Source organism: Micropterus dolomieu, linkage group LG21 (assembly GCF_021292245.1).
Source record: "Micropterus dolomieu isolate WLL.071019.BEF.003 ecotype Adirondacks linkage group LG21, ASM2129224v1, whole genome shotgun sequence".
NCBI lineage: Eukaryota > Metazoa > Chordata > Actinopteri > Centrarchiformes > Centrarchidae > Micropterus > Micropterus dolomieu.
Genome location: NC_060170.1, coordinates 15,905,355 through 15,922,410, shown reverse-complemented (window position 1 = coordinate 15,922,410; position 17,056 = coordinate 15,905,355). Strand labels below are relative to the sequence as shown.

Below are 17,056 nucleotides of genomic sequence, written 5' to 3'. Positions count from 1 at the left end.
AGTCTCTGCCCCGAATCGACCTGGATAACTACTCTGCCCTCCCGGTGGATGAGGGGGACGAGGACAGAGAGGCGGGGATCGGAGACGAGGAGGATGAAGGCTCTGACCTGGAGATCGGGGACGATCCTGCCAGTGCAGGCAAACTAATCCAAATGAATAATTCTTCAAATCCAGCCGGATGTATGTCAGATGAGTGCTCTTACAAATCCTGCTCTGTGTTTTGTCTCTGTAGAGGAGAAGGCTGACCCCTCCATTCCTCTCTATGTTCTCCCTCTGTACTCTCTATTGGCTCCAGAGCAGCAGGCTAAGGTGAGATTTAAATCTTATGTCTACACAAAACTGTTAAAAATGTTGCTCCATGAGAAGAAGTAGGGTTATTATTCAAAACAATATATTTGTAAGGATTTCACTGTTGACATTGTGGCAGATGTACAGGTATCTGCACAGCTAACTTTGTGAAGATAATGGCTAATTGTATAGCAGCGGGGCAAGAAAGGGGATGAGGGGTGTCTTTAAAATAGATACATAATAGATTGCAGATTTGTGCTGTTACCCCGCTTGGCTCTAGTTTGAAGCCCAAAGCACCTTGATTTGTAGATTAAGAGGAAATGGCTCAGTTTCATGGCAACGTAGTCTGTAAGATAATTCCAGCAAGGAAGCTAGCTCCTATAGCTCAAATATTGGCATCGGCAGCTCGCAGTGAATTAGTGTAATATCACTTTAAAGAACGAAAGACAGTTTTCTTTAGCAGATTACTTACTACACAGGGGGTATTGTTCAGAAGTCTGAGTGTACTCTTGGTAGTTTTATTTATGCTTACTAGTACAAGTAAAGGCACTTTTTTTTTTTTCTTTGTGTCTGATAGCTGAGGAGTCATGTGATGCAGTAAATAACATCAGAAGATAAACTTTTTCTGTTTTATCTTGTATGTGTCTTGTGTCTTGACTGCAGGTGTTCAGGCCTCCGCCACCTGGTACTCGTCTGTGTGTGGTAGCCACCAACGTGGCTGAGACGTCTCTGACCATCCCTGGCATCAAGTACGTGGTCGACTGTGGGCGAGTTAAAAAACGTTTCTACGACCGAGTGACCGGAGTGTCATCTTTCAAGGTCACATGGACCTCACAGGCTTCAGCCAATCAGAGGGCAGGTAGAGCGGGACGAACAGAGCCGGGACACTGCTACAGGTCAGGAAACTGTGTGTCGACGTAATTACATAGTAATGTAATGACAAATATTCACAAATGTTTGTCTCTCTCTGTTTCTCCGATGTTTCTGCAGGCTGTACTCGTCTGCAGTATTTGGAGACTTCAGTTTGTTCTCGGAGGCAGAGATCACTCGCAGGCCTGTGGAAGACCTGGTTTTACAGATGAAGGACCTCAACATAGATAAGGTCAATAAAAACTGAACTCAAACGTACCAGCAGACTTCTGAGTGAAGTGCCGCAGTATATGAGACACATTAGAGTCTTAAAAATGTCTTCATATTTTCTGTTTGCACAGGTGGTCAATTTTCCCTTTCCCACGTCTCCCTCTGCTGAGGCTCTTGTTGCAGCAGAGCAGTTATTAGTCTCGCTGGGAGCTCTGCAAGAGCCACCTCGCACTGGAAGGTAACTGTCTGTTGATGGGTTTCCCTGCCTCGACCAATATATCTAGCTTAATTGGGGCACATAACATTTATTAGAACACTTAAAACTGAAGGTCATGTCAATGAAATGAGGGTTCATTTTAGTATGAAGTTATTTAGTTTGAATTAATAGCCGGAACTGGTAGAACTCAACATTTTTGACTACGTCAATGTTCAGCCAGTGTGACACATGAGTCATATCCTGTTCACACTTGTAAACTGTACTGTGTTTTTTTTTCTTCTAAGGGTGAAAGAAATGGAGCGAGCGAGGCTGAGCTGTCCCATCACCCCCCTGGGCAGAGCAATGGCTTCATTCCCTGTGGCGCCGCGCTATGCTAAAATGTTAGCTCTCGGTAAGCAGCAGGATTGCCTGCCCTTCGTCATTGCTGTGGTAGCAGCCATGACAGTCCGGGAGCTCTTCGAAGACCTTGACAGGTATGGACGCATGTTTGCTCTAATGCTATCTGTTTATAGACAAACATGTCAGGCCTTGCTTATAGAAATTGATGCTTCAGAGGGGGAATAGATTAACTGACACAAACATGAACTTAAAATTACTTGAATGTAACAAGACACGCAACACTTTTAAAGCTCGGTGGTCTTCTTTATAAAGCACATTTTGTTTTTATGTTTTTAAACTTGTAACACATTTTCATTTCTCCTCAGACCTGCAGGTAGTGAAGATGAGAGCTCCAAGCTCACCCAGCGTCGCGCTCGCCTGACACAAATGAGGAGGCTGTGGGCTGGACAAGGAGCGTCACTCCAGCTGGGGGACCTCATGGTCATGCTGGGTAAGCTTTTTGTTCAGGTGACAATACTCGACAGTGTTGCGCAATAGACTGTTGCTCTGTCATATGTTGACCTTTAAAAGTGACATGACATGGCTTCAAAAACACAAATTTCTTCCAGGTTTCAGCATGAAGCAGGTTTTCAGGGTGAGACTTAACATCAGGAGACACTTGATTTGACTGTGGTGCCCCAAATTTTGTTTTGAACATAAATTTTACATTCACCTCCAACTGCAAGATGCATTAGCAATTTATTTTTTTTATTGCACAGAATGATTTATATTAAGTACATCGATTATTATATACTATATTTCTGATTACAGGTGCTGTTGGTGCTTGTGAATTTGCTGGTTGTACTCCGAAGTTTTGCGAGGAGAACGGCCTAAGGTATAAAGCCATGGTCGAGATCAGGAGGCTCAGAGGGCAACTTACCAACGCAGGTACACACACAAACACGCGCACAGAGAAAAAACTTAACAGATGATGTGCTTTAGTAACAAAACAGAAGATCATTCGTGTTCTCTCATCACAGTGAACGCAGTGTGTCCAGAGGTGGGAGTATTTGTGAATCCCAAGATGACTCCACCGACAGAGCACCAGGTGGTTTGCTTGCGGCAGATTGTTCTGGCCGGACTGGGAGACCATCTTGCAAGGCGTGTACAGGCTGAAGACATACTGGACCCAAAATGGAAGAATGGATACAAGGTAAGTTGCTCTGAGGACTGTTATTGTGATGTAAGAGAATCCACTGTCACTCTCCTTCTCACCATTTTCTATTTTTGTTCATAGACGCCTCTAATGGACGAGCCAGTGTTCATTCATCCCACCTCTGCGCTGTTTAAAACACTGCCGGAGTTTGTCGTCTACCAGGAGATCATGGAGACCACCAAGATGTACATGAGAGGTAAATGAACTTTGGGGAAACGCCAGATGTGGTATCAGGTTGTGTTAGTGCCCTCTTAGTGCAAATGTAGAGCGCTGTCAAGTGTGGGATAAAAAAAAACAGGGTCTTGTTTATTCTTTTTATCCTTTTCAGATGTGTAGTGCAAGTTAAGGTTGAATGGAATAGCTAAGGTGTTGCACAGATTTAAGCAAGGTTAGCATTCAGTATGGCTTCCCCTTTCAAGCCCTCACTCACCCACACATTGATAACCTTTGAGTTAATATGAAGTGCAGCTGGGACATGCCGAACTGTGTGTCATCAAAGCCAGTCACATCTCACATCTCTAGTGTGATTTTCTTATCCTTGTTTCACATGACAGTTTTGAATTCACATGCGCTTACTCGATTTCCATCTGCCCGTCATAACTCTGAATCTGTGCAGATGTTTGACTTCTATATTGATCAGTACTGAATGAGTGTCTGTTTGCGTGGATATTGTTTTTACTCATTTTTGATTTTGTGTTTCCTGAAAATCCTGTTGACAAGTCACATTTCCATTATACTAAATTTTTATACAAAATATTTAGGAATACAAATTTCGTTCAATTGTATTGGAGCTGCTGTTATTAAAACTAGGTTTGCAGGCTGATGGTTTCACCTGGTGAAATGTCTTCCTTTCTGTCTCTGTCAGGTGTGTCAGCAGTAGAGGCAGAGTGGGTCCCCAAGCTTTTACCACAGTATTGTCATTTCGGCTCCCCTCTGGATTCGCCTCCGCCGTGGTTCTGTTCGTCCACTGGCTCCATCAAATGTCACCGTTCAAGCACCTTCTGTAAGTTTTCTACAGCTGAGCGCCGTGGCTATGTTTGTGCTGAAACGTGTCTCTGACTACATGTGTTTAATTGTTGTGTCTCTCTTGCAGTCCGTGTAGCTTGGCAGCTACCAGCAGTGGAGATGGAATATCCAGACGGCCTGGAGCGTTACAAGCTGTTCGCCAAGTTTCTGCTTGAGGGACAGGTACTCAAAACCTGCAAAGTTCCCCATCTCTGTTCAGTCTTAAGTTTCATTTGGGTATTACCTGATCAATTTGTTCAATAACACCAGTCCTGACCATTGCTGGAGGCCAAAATAAACGTGGTATTCCTAAGATCCCCAGTAGAGCTGCTCTTCCTGGGGTTCATATTCCAGTTATACAGTAAATAATAGTTACACTATCACCACTACACCCAACCCACACCTAGAGTTTGTTTGCTCTGGTCCGAATTATTTGATAAGTTTGAAAACTTTCACAAAGAGAAAAATCCAAGCAAACCACGTGAGAACGTTCACTCTGCTTGTTGGTATGGCTGGAGAATAAAACAATAACAATAATTATCGTGATATAATTTTATTTCAATAAAAATATAATAAATGTTTGATTTGATTCACTTGAATCACACACAAATTAGGACTGAATTTTTTATTAAGATGTTTATTTTGTTGAGGAAAAAGGATTTTATCATTATATTTTTTTAATGTTCTCCCTCAGATTTGTGAAGTAATCCACTGTTTGGAATCAAATGTTTGTCATGTTCTGAACTTAAAGAAGACTTTAAACCACAATTAACCATCAGGTTTCTTCAACTTTCACTGAGGAGCAAAAATCAGCCTTTAAACTCAAAAGAAATAAAGATTTGATACTTATTGTGATAATTATCAATATCGAAAGATATAAAACTTTATATTGTGATAACATTTTTGGCCGTATCGTCCAGCCCTGCTTGTTGGTCAGATGCTGATGTCAGAATTTAACCGGACCTAAAATGTGCAGGTGTGAAAACGCCCTAAAAAGCTGTAAAACGATGTCTGCAACTGACCAAACCTGACTGGAAAACTTAGTTATGTTTGTAATGTTTGCTTTGTCTGGTTTGCAGGTTTGTCCTAAACTAAAGAAACACAGCAGCCACCTTCTCTCAAACCCCTCCATCATGCTGAAAACATGGGCAAAGTAAGTTGGTACTCTCATGCACACATTGCCCTGTCCCCTGAAAAGCATGTCTTCGTTTTTGTTAATCAACAAATTGGCTTGTTTCAAGGAAGGACTTTTCTCTAACTGTTGTGTCTTTGCTGCTTCAGACTGCAGCCCAGGACGGAGGCTTTGCTGGGAGAGCTGGTGTCAAAGAGGGTTAACTGCAGAGATGCCCTCCTCTCTGTCTGGAAAACCGAAGATAAATGTGAGGATTCAGTGCGCTCGACATGACGTTGCCTGAGTCTAATGTGATTAGCCTACTTGTCATTTATTTTCTATCATATTTTTTTTCTCCCCCCACAGTTCTGTTGTCCGCATACTGCCAGTGGTTACCTGAAGCCATGCATCAAGAAGTAGCCAAAAGTTGGCCTCTGATATGAAGGCTTGCATCTGGAAAGAAAACAGAAAACAATATTGCACACTTGACCAGAGACCCCTGGAAACTTACAGATCCGTGTAAATCTGTTCCTTACCATCAGAGGGCTTCTTCACACCTGCTAATGTTTTAAATATTCTGTCAAAGTGCAACTACAATACCACAACACTGCCTTTTCTCAGTTTTGTATTTTATGTGCAGTATCTATGACTTGTACAGTTTGTTTTTTTTCTTTCAGCAAAAAAATATTACAACTATAGCTCTATAATGACATTTAACTTGTTGCCAGTGTGCTGCTGTTAGTTATGTATGTCTGATTTGGTCTTCATAAGACTCATTAAACTGTGTTGCTCTGAATAAGACTGGTGTGTTATTTATTCATGTTGGATGTAAAGTGTGGTTGATAAATATTAAAGGGTAGCTCTACTGATTATTAGTATTAATCAGCCTGTCAACACAGTTTTGAGAAATATTCCTGGTTGTGTCATCTGGAAGACAGGAAGCTTGGCCTGGAAGAAATGAGTTGATCCATAGAATTTAATGTGCAGTGTGAGTTTCTTGTTTGTTTGTTTGTTTTTTAAGGGATAGAGAGCTCTTATACGTAATATAGAAGAAGTAATTCCTGACCCTATAAACAGCAGGTGACAAAACAAACTCGCCACTAGGTCCATTTGGCAGCTGTTAAGAAAAACAGCTGGAAGTTCCTGAACTGCTGATTATTTAAACAGACTGCTGTGATTGGCTAACGTCTGTCGTGTCGTCACTTCCTGCTGTCAGCTCGTACACTTCCGGAAGAAGCGGATGACAACAGTAGAAATCTAAAGCCCAGAAGCAATTTTTCAAATAAGAAAACTGATATTTCGACCTGAGTCGTTGGACGACCAACGGGCTAAACTGTCGACATGGTGAGTAACACTTGTATTTTGTCCAGCGTTGACGATACATTAAATTTAAATCAAATAAATCGTACTTGGAGCAGTTTAGCTAGCGCGCGGCTAACAACAACACGACAGCAGCAGGAAGATGCCCTGTCATGATGGAAATGGACGTTACGATCTCACGTAAAATATTTCAAGTATATGTTTTAATTAGTTTATTGTCTTTGTTCCACAGTTTTCCTTCCACGTATTCGACCACCCGATGTCCCGGGGCTTTCAGAACCGCTTCTCCACCCAGTACCGCTGCTACTCGGTGTCCATGCTGGCAGGTCCCAACGACCGCTCCGACGTGGAGAAAGGAGGCAAAAGTGAGCTTTAATGTCATAAAAGTTACCCTTATATTGGCATACACTGCCAGTTAAGCGTTTGAGAACAAACTGTTTTTGGTAAAAATCTCTTGAAGTACTGTAAATACAGGAATTTGTTGTAAATCGAGTATAAAGTCGTGTTTTTATTGGATAAACTAATTGATAATATCTTAGGTAGCTAAATGGAAAATGTCAATCTTGGATTCTTTGGTCCACAATGCTCCCCCTCGTTTTTCAGCAGTCTAGTCCTTCTGATTCTTGTCCCAATCAAATATATGAACCCTGTTTTTGTTTCCCAAATTTGAAGGCCCACCCACAAAAACGTATCCCCACTCAGAAGACTGTTTTTTAGACAAGTATTTACTTCATCTTTCTTTCAAAGGTCTCCAGTGAAATGCAGTTAAAAGTGCAGATTGAGTAAAAAGTCACTAAAAATATAAACTATGATATCGGTGAATCATCCCTGCTTTCTAGTGTTGGTCAGTTTCTTATGTTGGCTCATGTTCTGGTGCTTATGAACATGTCTGTGGTTCTGGATCTGACAAACGTTTGTCAGGTCAAGCTTTTTGATAAAATAAGTGTTGAAGGTTTTAATTAAGTTGTACAGCAGTTTCTCTGTAATTTCTCAGAATAATGGTTGCTTGTTTTTTTTGTTGTTGTAAGGTGATATTTCCCTCATTATTACATTAGGACTGTATTTGTTAGTACTAACCTTTTAAACTCACAGGTACTAATTAGCTAGTGCTTTATTAAAGATGCACAGGAAACTCCTACCAGTTAAGCCTATAAATAATAAAAACACATGGACACTGCTACATCCCTCCACTTATATTTTTGTCTGCATTGCATTCTCAACATTGGCTAACATGCTTTGTTGCTGCTTTAGCGTTAGATACATGAGTATGTTGTCTGATACAGGCGTCTAATTAGACTGATCAAGTTCTCATTTTCTTTCCAAGTAGACCAAATTAATTTATGATAAAGTGAAAGGTCACAAATTGTTAAAATTCACTCATACCTGTACCTTATGTGTCGGGGTTGTGTTTTTGTGATTTAATGTCTCAACTAATTCACTTTTTCCCCCTCCAGTAATAATGCCACCATCAGCTCTCGACCAGCTCAGTAAGTGGAAGTTAAATTAAGCACTTCTTCATTATAAAAGTCCTGTGTGAACCTTCCGTGACAATTATTATCTTTATCGTCTTTTTCCGTGTGCAGGCAGGCTTAACATCACTTATCCAATGTTGTTCAAGCTGACCAACAAGAACTCAGACAGAATGACACACTGTGGTGTGCTGGAGTTTGTGGCAGATGAGGGAATCTGCTACCTGCCACACTGGGTGAGAAACAGGAGTTTAATGTTGGTGTCACAACTGTCTGCTGTCACCAGTGGTGCTTCCTAAGTAGATGAAGGATAATTATATTAAATTAAAATACCACTTTAAAAATCAAGTGAAGTAAGTGAAGTTTAAAAAAAACATATGGAATAAAAGTAACTGAGTTTATAGGAATGTATAAAATGATGGATGTGATCTATACAAAACTCTGACAACATGTTTTATATTGTGTCCGAAAATGCTTTTAAAGCTACTTTGTAAGTATCAATCAAGGCAGTGCTGAAATGTGCTTTATTGTCTTTGCTGCAGATGATGCAGAATCTCCTGTTGGAGGAAGGTGGTTTGGTTCAAGTGGAAAGTGTTAACCTTATGGTGGCCACGTACTCAAAGTTCCAGCCACAGAGCCCCGACTTCCTGGACATCACAAACCCCAAGGCAGTGTAAGAAATATTAGTCAGGATAATCTCATTCACATTTTGTGTTTAACAAAAGTGTTTAACTAAGTTGTCACTTTATTACAGACTGGAGAACGCATTGAGAAACTTTGCCTGCTTGACAACTGGAGATGTCATAGCTATCAACTACAATGAAAAGGCAAATTTTTCAAATTAGTGTTGTACTCACACTGTTGTATTAGTGTTGTCTTTATTTCTTTTTACTGAATACCACTGCTAAAGGAATCTGTTGTTTTGTTTCAGATATATGAGCTACGAGTAATGGAGACCAAGCCAGATAAAGCAGTATCCATCATTGAGTGCGATATGAACGTAAGACTTTCTGTATTATCACAAACAACAGTGAATTATTCTGTTGTGTTCTCCACTTTTAATGTGTCGTGACTCTGGTTGTCAGGTGGATTTTGATGCACCTTTGGGTTACAAAGAGCCTGAACGACGACCTCAGCACCAGGAAGAACCAACAGTAAGCACCAAACCCTGAAGGTATCTGTACACTTTATGCTGTGAACACTTAAATAAAGCAAATTTCTTCACAGGAGGAAGAAGCAGATCCCAGCAGTTACGCTGACATGGACACAGGATTCAGAGTGAGTAAATGTTGCTGAGACAAATAAATGTCTTTATAATTTCTAATAGCCATGATAATTGGAGTTAACGTAACTTCTAATCTGTTTCTAATCACCAGGCTTTTACCGGATCTGGCAATCGTTTGGATGGTAAAACAAAAGGGATTGAGCCCAGCCCTGCCCCTCTTGGCCCAAGTGACATCAAAAGGTGAAAAGTTGTTCAGTATTTTACAAGTGTAGACATGAAGTGGCCTAAAAGTTAAATATTACAATCCAACTATTTAATATGTCCTCTAAGATTTCGTTTGGGGAGATTTTGTTTTGCTGCAATATCCTTTGGAATAATTGGATATGTCAAAATTATGTCCACACAAGTGTTTCTATTTTGTTGCCACTGACAAGCTCAGACTGTTACGCCAACACAACAAGCTCCTCCTTCTAACTCTGTTACTCGTAAGGATCCTTTCTATTAACGATGGAATGTGGTTCTACTTCTTGTTAATTACAGCCATGCGTAAAGTCAACTACGTAACTATATGCTTTGCGTAGCCGGGTTTTATTTTTTCATTCCCTCCAAACCAGATCATGGAAATGTTCCTAATTCGCATTTTCTTTTTAGCAACATTTCAAAAGTTTGCTTAAAACGTCGCTTGACAATTAGATGGAAACATAGCTATTGTTATAAACCTCGTTTAACATTCTGTAATCTCTGACAAAGTTCTAGCAGTGTGAGCCAGTCTGTATCATGTTCTCGATTTGTTTTGTTTTTTTGCTGGTCCTACAGACTGATGTACAAACTATTGCTATGATGCCCTGTGAGTGACCGCTATGGTCCAGTAGAGCAAGGCAATGACAAAAGGCTATTATGTTTGAGGTCTAAAGCCTGTCGCTGTTTCTGTAGGTGTTAAACTCTCTGCTGCCTGTTGCTCACTTGTTTCTCCATGTCCTCTCGTTTTGGTGTTGCATGACGTGGCCAGCTTGATTTTTAGCAGCTGTTATTCAGAGTTTGGCCATTCAGCTACTTGCAAAGACTCACCCAGGCTTGCAGCACCTGACAGCTAGGATGTGCTTTTGCACATGTGACATATGTGACGGTCAAAGTTTCACAGTTTTGTGGAGACCCTTAGTGGCACCTATTCAGGCTTTTTTAACCACACTGAACATTGTATCAGTGTGTAAATACCTAATCTGAAACTCTAATCTTTCATCACACAGAGGCATTCCCAACTATGAATTCAAAGTTGGCAGGATCACCTTCATCAGGAACTCGAGGCCTCAGCCCAGGAAGTTTGTTGACGATGTAAGAAATGTGAAGTATTTTATCACACTTTTTTTAATACTGGATGTAACTAGGCTGTATTTGCAGTTTCTGACACTTTTCCAGTACAACCTTTTCCCATAGCATTTTATTTTGTGATTAATTTTATTTATTAGTATTAAATTCTCTAAATGCATTATCTCATGTATCGCTCATGCTGTCGTTTCATTTAACTACATTTTAATCCTCTCAGGATGACGCATTGAACAGATTCATCGCCTTCTCTGGAGAAGGACAGTCACTACGCAAGAAGGGCAGAAAGCCTTAAAGGATTACAAGTGGAGTGACTGGCTAATGTGCACAGACTCACCATATCTATTGTCACCTTCAACAGCAAAGTAAAAACAAACTGGCCTTCGGATGCATTTTGGTTTTGTTTCTCTGTCTCTTCGAACTGGGAGTTTTGCTGTTGAGTTGAGATGATATGTAAATAAAATTCTCACAGTAACATTTTGCTCAACAGAAGCTGGGCTGCAGAAAATGCTGACTGTTGTAATTTGGTAATCACATGTTACAGCGTGACTGATTATAGCCAGGCATCATAAATTCACCACAATGCCAACACAAAGAATAGTTTGTGAAGTATTGTTATATCAGATTTGAATTGACTTTGAGTTATAGCACCCCCCCCCCCGCCCTTTCCATAATTGTTGCATTTTTACAATTCACGTCAGGTATACTATCATCCAGAGTCCCATTCTTACGACATAATTGGAGCAATAACAGCTCTATACTTTTGTTTTTAATTACAAATAATTTTATTTGTTTTTTTTCCTGAGTTATAGGAATAATTTGCAAGTGGTTTTTCCTTTTCTGGTGTATTTATAGACAAATAAAGGACTGTTTTGAAATTAATTGTAGCTAATAATTATTTTTGTAATGTCTTAAGCATGTACATGAACTATCAAATGAGACTGGAATATAATCGTTTCAGTATCTGGTAATTTCTTGACTGAAGTTGGACGCATTTATTTATAAATAAGCGCATGATTAGCGGTTGGGTCAATAATCAGTACTTTAAAACCGTAATAGATAAGAAAATATTTAAAAAGCCAAGAAGAAATGTCCAAAGTTATGTAAAACAGTTAAAAAATAAAATGTCACTATTATAGTTAGGTAGGTAGATTTATTTTGTCAGGTTACAGAGTGAAATTGAGTTTGTAACTCCCTTCTGCCATGTAGCAGACAATATAGATACAATATAGAAGCAATTAAAAAATATAAATTAATGGTAAACAAATAAACTATATTAAATGGAGCAGTGCTGAGGATGAATCTGAGTTTAAACTTCTAATAGCTTGGGGGAAAGAGCTGCTCTGCTGTCTGGTGTTTAGTATTGTGATGGGTTGACGTTTGCTTATGAAAGTGCGTCTTTTCAAATTAAGTGCTGTAAAATTGTGTGGTAGGGCTTTTATTGTGAAATTAAATCGAATCGGAAGTATTGTTCCTGTTGAAGCCGAGCTAATGCAGCTAGCAATGGAAAGCTCTGAAGAGAGACCGTGGAGGGTAATTTGTCCAAACATTATATCGTTAATTATGTTGTTGGTTAAATGTCCTGATTGTATTTCATCTGCCTTGTTGATAGTCCTGATAAAGAGTGAAAAGTGCCAGATCAGATGATTAACGTCAGCTATCGTTGCTAACCGAAGTAACCTTAGCTAGCAGCAATAAGCTGTCAGACAGAGCAGGTTTTAACAGAAACATTTATTATTTATCTGATTCACGATTTGCTTTACGATCTAGCTAGCTTAGTTAAGTCTAAAAACTAACGCTACATGTAAAAATACATGACGTTAGTCACTAGTAACTCTACTATCTCTGATATAATGAAATATAATCAGACAATGAATCAATATAAATTGAAATTACTCACAGCTAAATGATATGAAATTGTTTCAGAATGGTATTTTCCCAAAGTCTGTCACAATGCCATTTTCTCCCCATAGTTTTATTTAATTAGGCCTCTTTTTTATTTAATCACCAATTCTTAGTCAATTAAGACAGTCTTGAATGAGGTTGGAATTTTAACCTCACTGAAGCAAAAACCACAGAGAGCAGCACAACTTAATCACTCCCCAGTTGATCATTTACATTCTCTGACATTGCTGTCATCCTGTGGCCCCTATATGTGCATGTTAGGTGTGACCAGGGAAATGGATGTGATGCAGTAATTCACCAGAAACACAACAGTATGGGTTCAAAATATTATTTGTACAAGTTGGCTTGGTGATGATTCCTACCTTTGTCTGTTTGCACAGTCACCCCGGGCCTGTGATGACTATTGGAGTGAATTCAGACATTGCAAAAGCTTGTGGAACCGTTTTCATCACTATTACACTTACGGTACCTCCCCATCCTGCCACCAATGGAAAGAGGACTACCATAACTGCAGAGAGTGGGAGAAACACAAAAGCATAGAGGCCAAGGTAAAGCTGCAGGAAGTCACCTTGTTTAAAGATCTAAACTTTTGATCTTTCTGAGACTATCCAGGGTGTCTGAATGTCCTAAAGAATTCATGTAAACACTGAAAAAGATGTCTTGAAAATGGAGTCAGCCACTTTATATGTAATCTATCTAAATTACAGGAAGCCTTGCAGAGGAGTGAGAGGAACAGAGTGGCAGAGCAGAGAAAGTTCAAACCAGTGTGGGAATTGAGGCGAGACCCTCCCAGAGACTGGCACATGCCCCTGAACCAGGAAAAACCTCAGGACTCCTGAACTGTCGGCGGCCAAAGCAAAGTGAAATGAAGATTCGAGATTCGTGTCACTTGATAGATTTAAGGAACTTCTTCAGAGCCACATGTTGGAGGAGACTGTCCATCACTCATTGCCATCTCAAGTTGTGTTCACTGAGCTGCTGTATAAAACCAGATGTGTTGAAACAGCAGGGGCGACATCTAGTGGTCAATGATGAGGATGACCGCATCTATTTCACCAGTGAATTACAATATGATCATTTATGATGATCATAAATAATTATTAAACAAAACTTGTGTAACCTTCAGCACTCACAGACTCGCTGTAAATGAGTTTTAATATTGGGTCAAATTATGCATTGGATTTTCAAGAGCCCATAAAAGTATTAAAGGATCTGTAGTGCATTTCTCAATAAGACTGTGTCAGATTTTAACCTTGGTAATATGCTGTTTTCGATCTGTAGATACTCCTGTGGCTCAATAGTTATTATTGATGCATTAATGACATAGTTTCAACCTATACAGAGTTGTGCATTAGCAGTTTTCTGCCTTTATGTAATTATGGTTTTACCCTTAAATAACACAATGTAAAAATTATTCCACAAATTGCATCAATAAAAAGAACATTTTATTTGCTGGGTTTTTTTATGCTATGTTTTAAACAGATGGAAGAAAACCCAACAGTTCGACGCATAGTTTCCATGAACGCTGTTGCATTTGAACGAAACAAGTGAGGTGACTGAACAATTGAAAAAGGATAAAACATGTGCCAAGGGTCCGTCACACCTACACACGCAGGCTGTTCAAAGGCTGCATCTTGGCTAATTGAATCATGTACAAACAAGGACATGCAATTTATGACACTATACACAGGCTGCACCCACAGCTGTTCACTGTCCATCACTGTGTGTAGACTTTAGTGATGTTGTTGTACTTCCCATCAGGCGCTTCATACGTGGTCTTTGGCGGTGTGTAGGTAGGACCTTCATGAGAGAAGGGAAACAGAAGGGGGTCTGGCTTCAGCGCTGCCTGGTACAGATCCTCTGACTCTAACTTCAGCTCCTCCAGCGCCTCCCTCTGTGCTTTTAGAGAAAGTTCAACAGCCTGCACTTCAGCCATGTGCTGCTCCTGCAAGAACAAAGACACACGAGCACGTCCAGTACAGCTCGCTAAGTGTGCATGTTGGAGAGCAGAGGTCAGAAGCAACGTTTTCTATAAAAGCTTAAGTGATGGAGGTGTGATAGGTAAGTGGTGACCTGTTTGTATCGGCTCCACTCCTTCAGAAGCAGAGCTCGGCCCTCACTTTCTTCAAATGACAGCCTTTGTGCAGAGCGTTCCCTTTGAAAGAGAGTAATAAAAAAACAATTTATAGCACTTCTAAAGTCAGCGAGCATCACAATAGCAAGGAAAGAACAAAAGTACAGCAAGACGAATGATACATAAAATATCCATAAAATATATTGAAATTTTAACGTTTTGTAAGTACTAACCAGTCTCTTCTGATGTTTTTATGTCTGGAAGCCTTTTTGCTAAAATGAGTGTTAAATCCATCCTTAATTCTCCAATAAAACAAGAACAATTGAAAAGATTTTGGCTATTTTAAATCTGAAACCCCTCAATAAACTGTTCAGATTAAAACCCAAATCATGACCGTTTTGAACTGAATCTCTGGAGAACAGATCTGGATTCAGTCTGGTCCCTGAGTTCAGATTTCCAGATGTCCACAGGTTATGTAACACAGTGTTGAAAAATGTTATTAACCTCCTTGGATTAATTCAACTGCTCCTCCTGCTGCTAACCGTATCTGGTGCAAGAGGAGTTTGACACTGCTTTCTGTCACAGCGGAGTGACTTACAGCTGGCAGCTAAATTCAACAAAGCAAGACATAAAGGATGTGGCTGGCGTCATCCTTTATGTTTATTATTGTCTAAACATTTCCATGAAAAGATCAAAACCAACATGTCATTAATTTATGCAATTAATAAATTTAAGAGTTTTGGTAAGCTATATCAGGTTTTGGCCACAGAGGCTATATGTTTTGGTTTGGTTTTCAGAGCATTTCATAACAATAAGAAAAACACTGTGTATGTACAAATAGGTGACGCATTAAAGGAAGAACCATCATGAAGCGTCTCAGTAAGGAGTCAGGCCACCACGAGCCTCTAGAACAGCTTCAGCACTCCTCGCCAAGTCTGTGGAACTCTGTTGAAGGGATGAATACTGATCCTCCACAAGATGTTATCTCATTTTTGTACAAACATAGCCAGACATAACAAACACATTTGAGATGTTTCTCCACTCTTTTATTCAGGTTGTTTCTTTAATTTGCCCCCTGGCTGTACCCAGCAATGGAGGTAGGGTAACAATGCCTCAACACAAATCTACCTCATGACTTCCATATTACCGTGTGAACAATGAGCAGTACCTTGTTTCATCCAAGCATTTGGCTGGAGTGATAAGGTCCTCTATCGGGATGAGCTCAGGTGGAACCTTCTCCAGCTTCTTCAGCTTCTTTCTCAGCCTCTCTTTTATCATCTGTTCCCTTCTTGGGTCCACTTTCTTCTTCTTTTTGGGCTCCGCTCTTAAACACAAAGTACAGCTCTACGTGAACATGTATAATGTATATTTTGAAACAGATCTGGGAAATACATGAGTGTAATAATATACTGATACTGTGACATATGAATTTTGGCTGACATAATGATGTAAAAATAAACAACAACTGCCATCATAACTGCCATATAATTTTACAGTTCTGCAGTAAGATTCGACAGAAACACTTCATTGCTTTGATTTCTTAACTTTTAAAAACAGTTTTCTGAGTTGACTTGAAACAAAATTGTGTGTCAAACAAGGTTGGACACACATCAGTGGCTTCATCTAACTCTGTTTTTAGAGGACGAAGTAACACAGCTGTAGACTCTGGACTAAAAACACATCACACCCATAGCTAGAAGTGCAAAAACAAAGATCTCCTCATATTGCTGACAAAAAAAGGAATATGGGGATGCCACCCTGGAAACTTGATGTTGACACGATGGACAGTTTTTGAGCATTAATTGATAAACAAACAATATAAATGCTCTAATAATTGATTATTATCTAGTGATCGCAATAATCAAGATGTTAAAACTATAAGACAAGACCGCTAGATTAGCAGTTAAATGCTGGATCTGTCTTACTTCATATGCATATTCCCAAACAAATGTGCTATTAATCAAATTACCAAAAACCAGTGGACATGCAGTAAACCTGGGCCTTTTGAAGCCCCTGTGGTTCTGGGTCCTGAGGGCAGCTGGTTCATAATCCAGCCTTGATCATACCTCAGCGGAGCGGATGTCTTCAGCGTCATCACTGGTGCAAACCAAGGACTCTGTACAGCATGGTGATGTTCTCCCAACAGGAAGCTACACAACAACAGCACAACAAACAGTATACAGGTCAAAACATGCCCGTGTGTGGAGTACGTGTCAACCACAGATCAGACTGAGCAGCATTTCTCTCCTGAACAAGCTTAGCTGCGTGAGCTCCAGGTCGCTGTCAGAGAGAGTAAAACAAACGCTCACCTGGACGGAGCGGTCTGTCGGGACAACACCCTGCAGAGACAGCGCGACAAAGCCACAGACATGTTTCCCGCTGTGTTGTTTCACCTTAAACACACACTCGGGGTCAGAACAACAGAAATGTTCACATGTAGTTACATATCCGGTCGCTTGAGTGACACAACAGACGTGGCGCGGGAAGATGACGTTTTCGAGGGGT

At 40.1% G+C, this 17,056-nt stretch overlaps 4 protein-coding genes across 6 annotated transcripts in view; 3 read left to right on the top strand and 1 right to left on the bottom strand.

Moving 5' to 3' along the window:
• dhx37 (DEAH (Asp-Glu-Ala-His) box polypeptide 37) overlaps positions 1-6,036 on the top strand; it is a 13,764-nt gene extending 7,728 nt beyond the window's left edge. For all 3 annotated transcript variants that reach the window (XM_046035717.1, XM_046035718.1, XM_046035720.1), the window contains exons 17-27: positions 1,500-1,606; positions 1,870-2,058; positions 2,290-2,414; positions 2,735-2,851; positions 2,944-3,116; positions 3,201-3,315; positions 3,985-4,122; positions 4,213-4,307; positions 5,204-5,277; positions 5,406-5,503; positions 5,602-6,036. In XM_046035717.1, the coding sequence (XP_045891673.1) occupies positions 1,500-1,606; positions 1,870-2,058; positions 2,290-2,414; positions 2,735-2,851; positions 2,944-3,116; positions 3,201-3,315; positions 3,985-4,122; positions 4,213-4,307; positions 5,204-5,277; positions 5,406-5,503; positions 5,602-5,678 (1,308 nt within the window). In that variant the 3' untranslated portion in view covers positions 5,679-6,036. The remainder of the gene's footprint in view (positions 1-1,499; positions 1,607-1,869; positions 2,059-2,289; positions 2,415-2,734; positions 2,852-2,943; positions 3,117-3,200; positions 3,316-3,984; positions 4,123-4,212; positions 4,308-5,203; positions 5,278-5,405; positions 5,504-5,601) is intronic.
• A 316-nt stretch (positions 6,037-6,352) lies between these two features.
• Positions 6,353-11,454, top strand: ufd1l (ubiquitin recognition factor in ER associated degradation 1). The gene is made up of 12 exons (XM_046034726.1): positions 6,353-6,579; positions 6,788-6,920; positions 8,010-8,042; positions 8,139-8,260; positions 8,567-8,697; positions 8,779-8,851; positions 8,956-9,024; positions 9,110-9,178; positions 9,252-9,302; positions 9,401-9,489; positions 10,497-10,581; positions 10,793-11,454. Exons 1-12 carry the CDS (start codon positions 6,577-6,579, stop codon positions 10,865-10,867), a joined length of 933 nt encoding a protein of 310 aa, XP_045890682.1. The 5' UTR covers positions 6,353-6,576; the 3' UTR covers positions 10,868-11,454.
• A 535-nt stretch (positions 11,455-11,989) lies between these two features.
• lg21h22orf39 (linkage group 21 C22orf39 homolog) lies at positions 11,990-13,925 on the top strand. The gene is made up of 3 exons (XM_046035074.1): positions 11,990-12,105; positions 12,858-13,025; positions 13,185-13,925. The coding sequence occupies exons 1-3, from the start codon at positions 12,064-12,066 to the stop codon at positions 13,314-13,316; spliced, it is 342 nt and encodes a 113-aa protein (XP_045891030.1). The 5' UTR covers positions 11,990-12,063; the 3' UTR covers positions 13,317-13,925.
• mrpl40 (mitochondrial ribosomal protein L40) lies at positions 13,901-17,047 on the bottom strand. The gene is made up of 5 exons (XM_046035073.1): positions 16,861-17,047; positions 16,618-16,701; positions 15,720-15,875; positions 14,551-14,632; positions 13,901-14,422 (listed from the first exon to the last, which is right to left on the bottom strand). Exons 1-5 carry the CDS (start codon positions 16,920-16,922, stop codon positions 14,195-14,197), a joined length of 612 nt encoding a protein of 203 aa, XP_045891029.1. The 5' UTR covers positions 16,923-17,047; the 3' UTR covers positions 13,901-14,194.
• Between the last annotated feature and the right edge of the window lie 9 nt (positions 17,048-17,056).

Bases quoted from the DNA above. Each gene is read 5' to 3' on its own strand.
- mrpl40 (XM_046035073.1), bottom strand. From the start codon at position 16,922: ATGTCTGTGGCTTTGTCGCGCTGTCTCTGCAGGGTGTTGTCCCGACAG. The intron at 16,702-16,860 runs GTGAGCGTTTGT...GTTGTTGTGTAG, and splicing joins CGACAGACCGCTCCGTCCAG to CTTCCTGTTGGGAGAACATC. The intron at 14,423-14,550 runs GTCACCACTTAC...TTGTTCTTGCAG, and splicing joins AGTGGAGCCGATACAAACAG to GAGCAGCACATGGCTGAAGT.
- lg21h22orf39 (XM_046035074.1), top strand. From the start codon at position 12,064: ATGCAGCTAGCAATGGAAAGCTCTGAAGAGAGACCGTGGAGG. The intron at 12,106-12,857 runs GTAATTTGTCCA...CTGTTTGCACAG, and splicing joins CTGAAGAGAGACCGTGGAGG to TCACCCCGGGCCTGTGATGA. The intron at 13,026-13,184 runs GTAAAGCTGCAG...TCTAAATTACAG, and splicing joins ACAAAAGCATAGAGGCCAAG to GAAGCCTTGCAGAGGAGTGA.
- ufd1l (XM_046034726.1), top strand. The intron at 9,179-9,251 runs GTAAGCACCAAA...ATTTCTTCACAG, and splicing joins AGCACCAGGAAGAACCAACA to GAGGAAGAAGCAGATCCCAG. The intron at 10,582-10,792 runs GTAAGAAATGTG...TAATCCTCTCAG, and splicing joins CCAGGAAGTTTGTTGACGAT to GATGACGCATTGAACAGATT.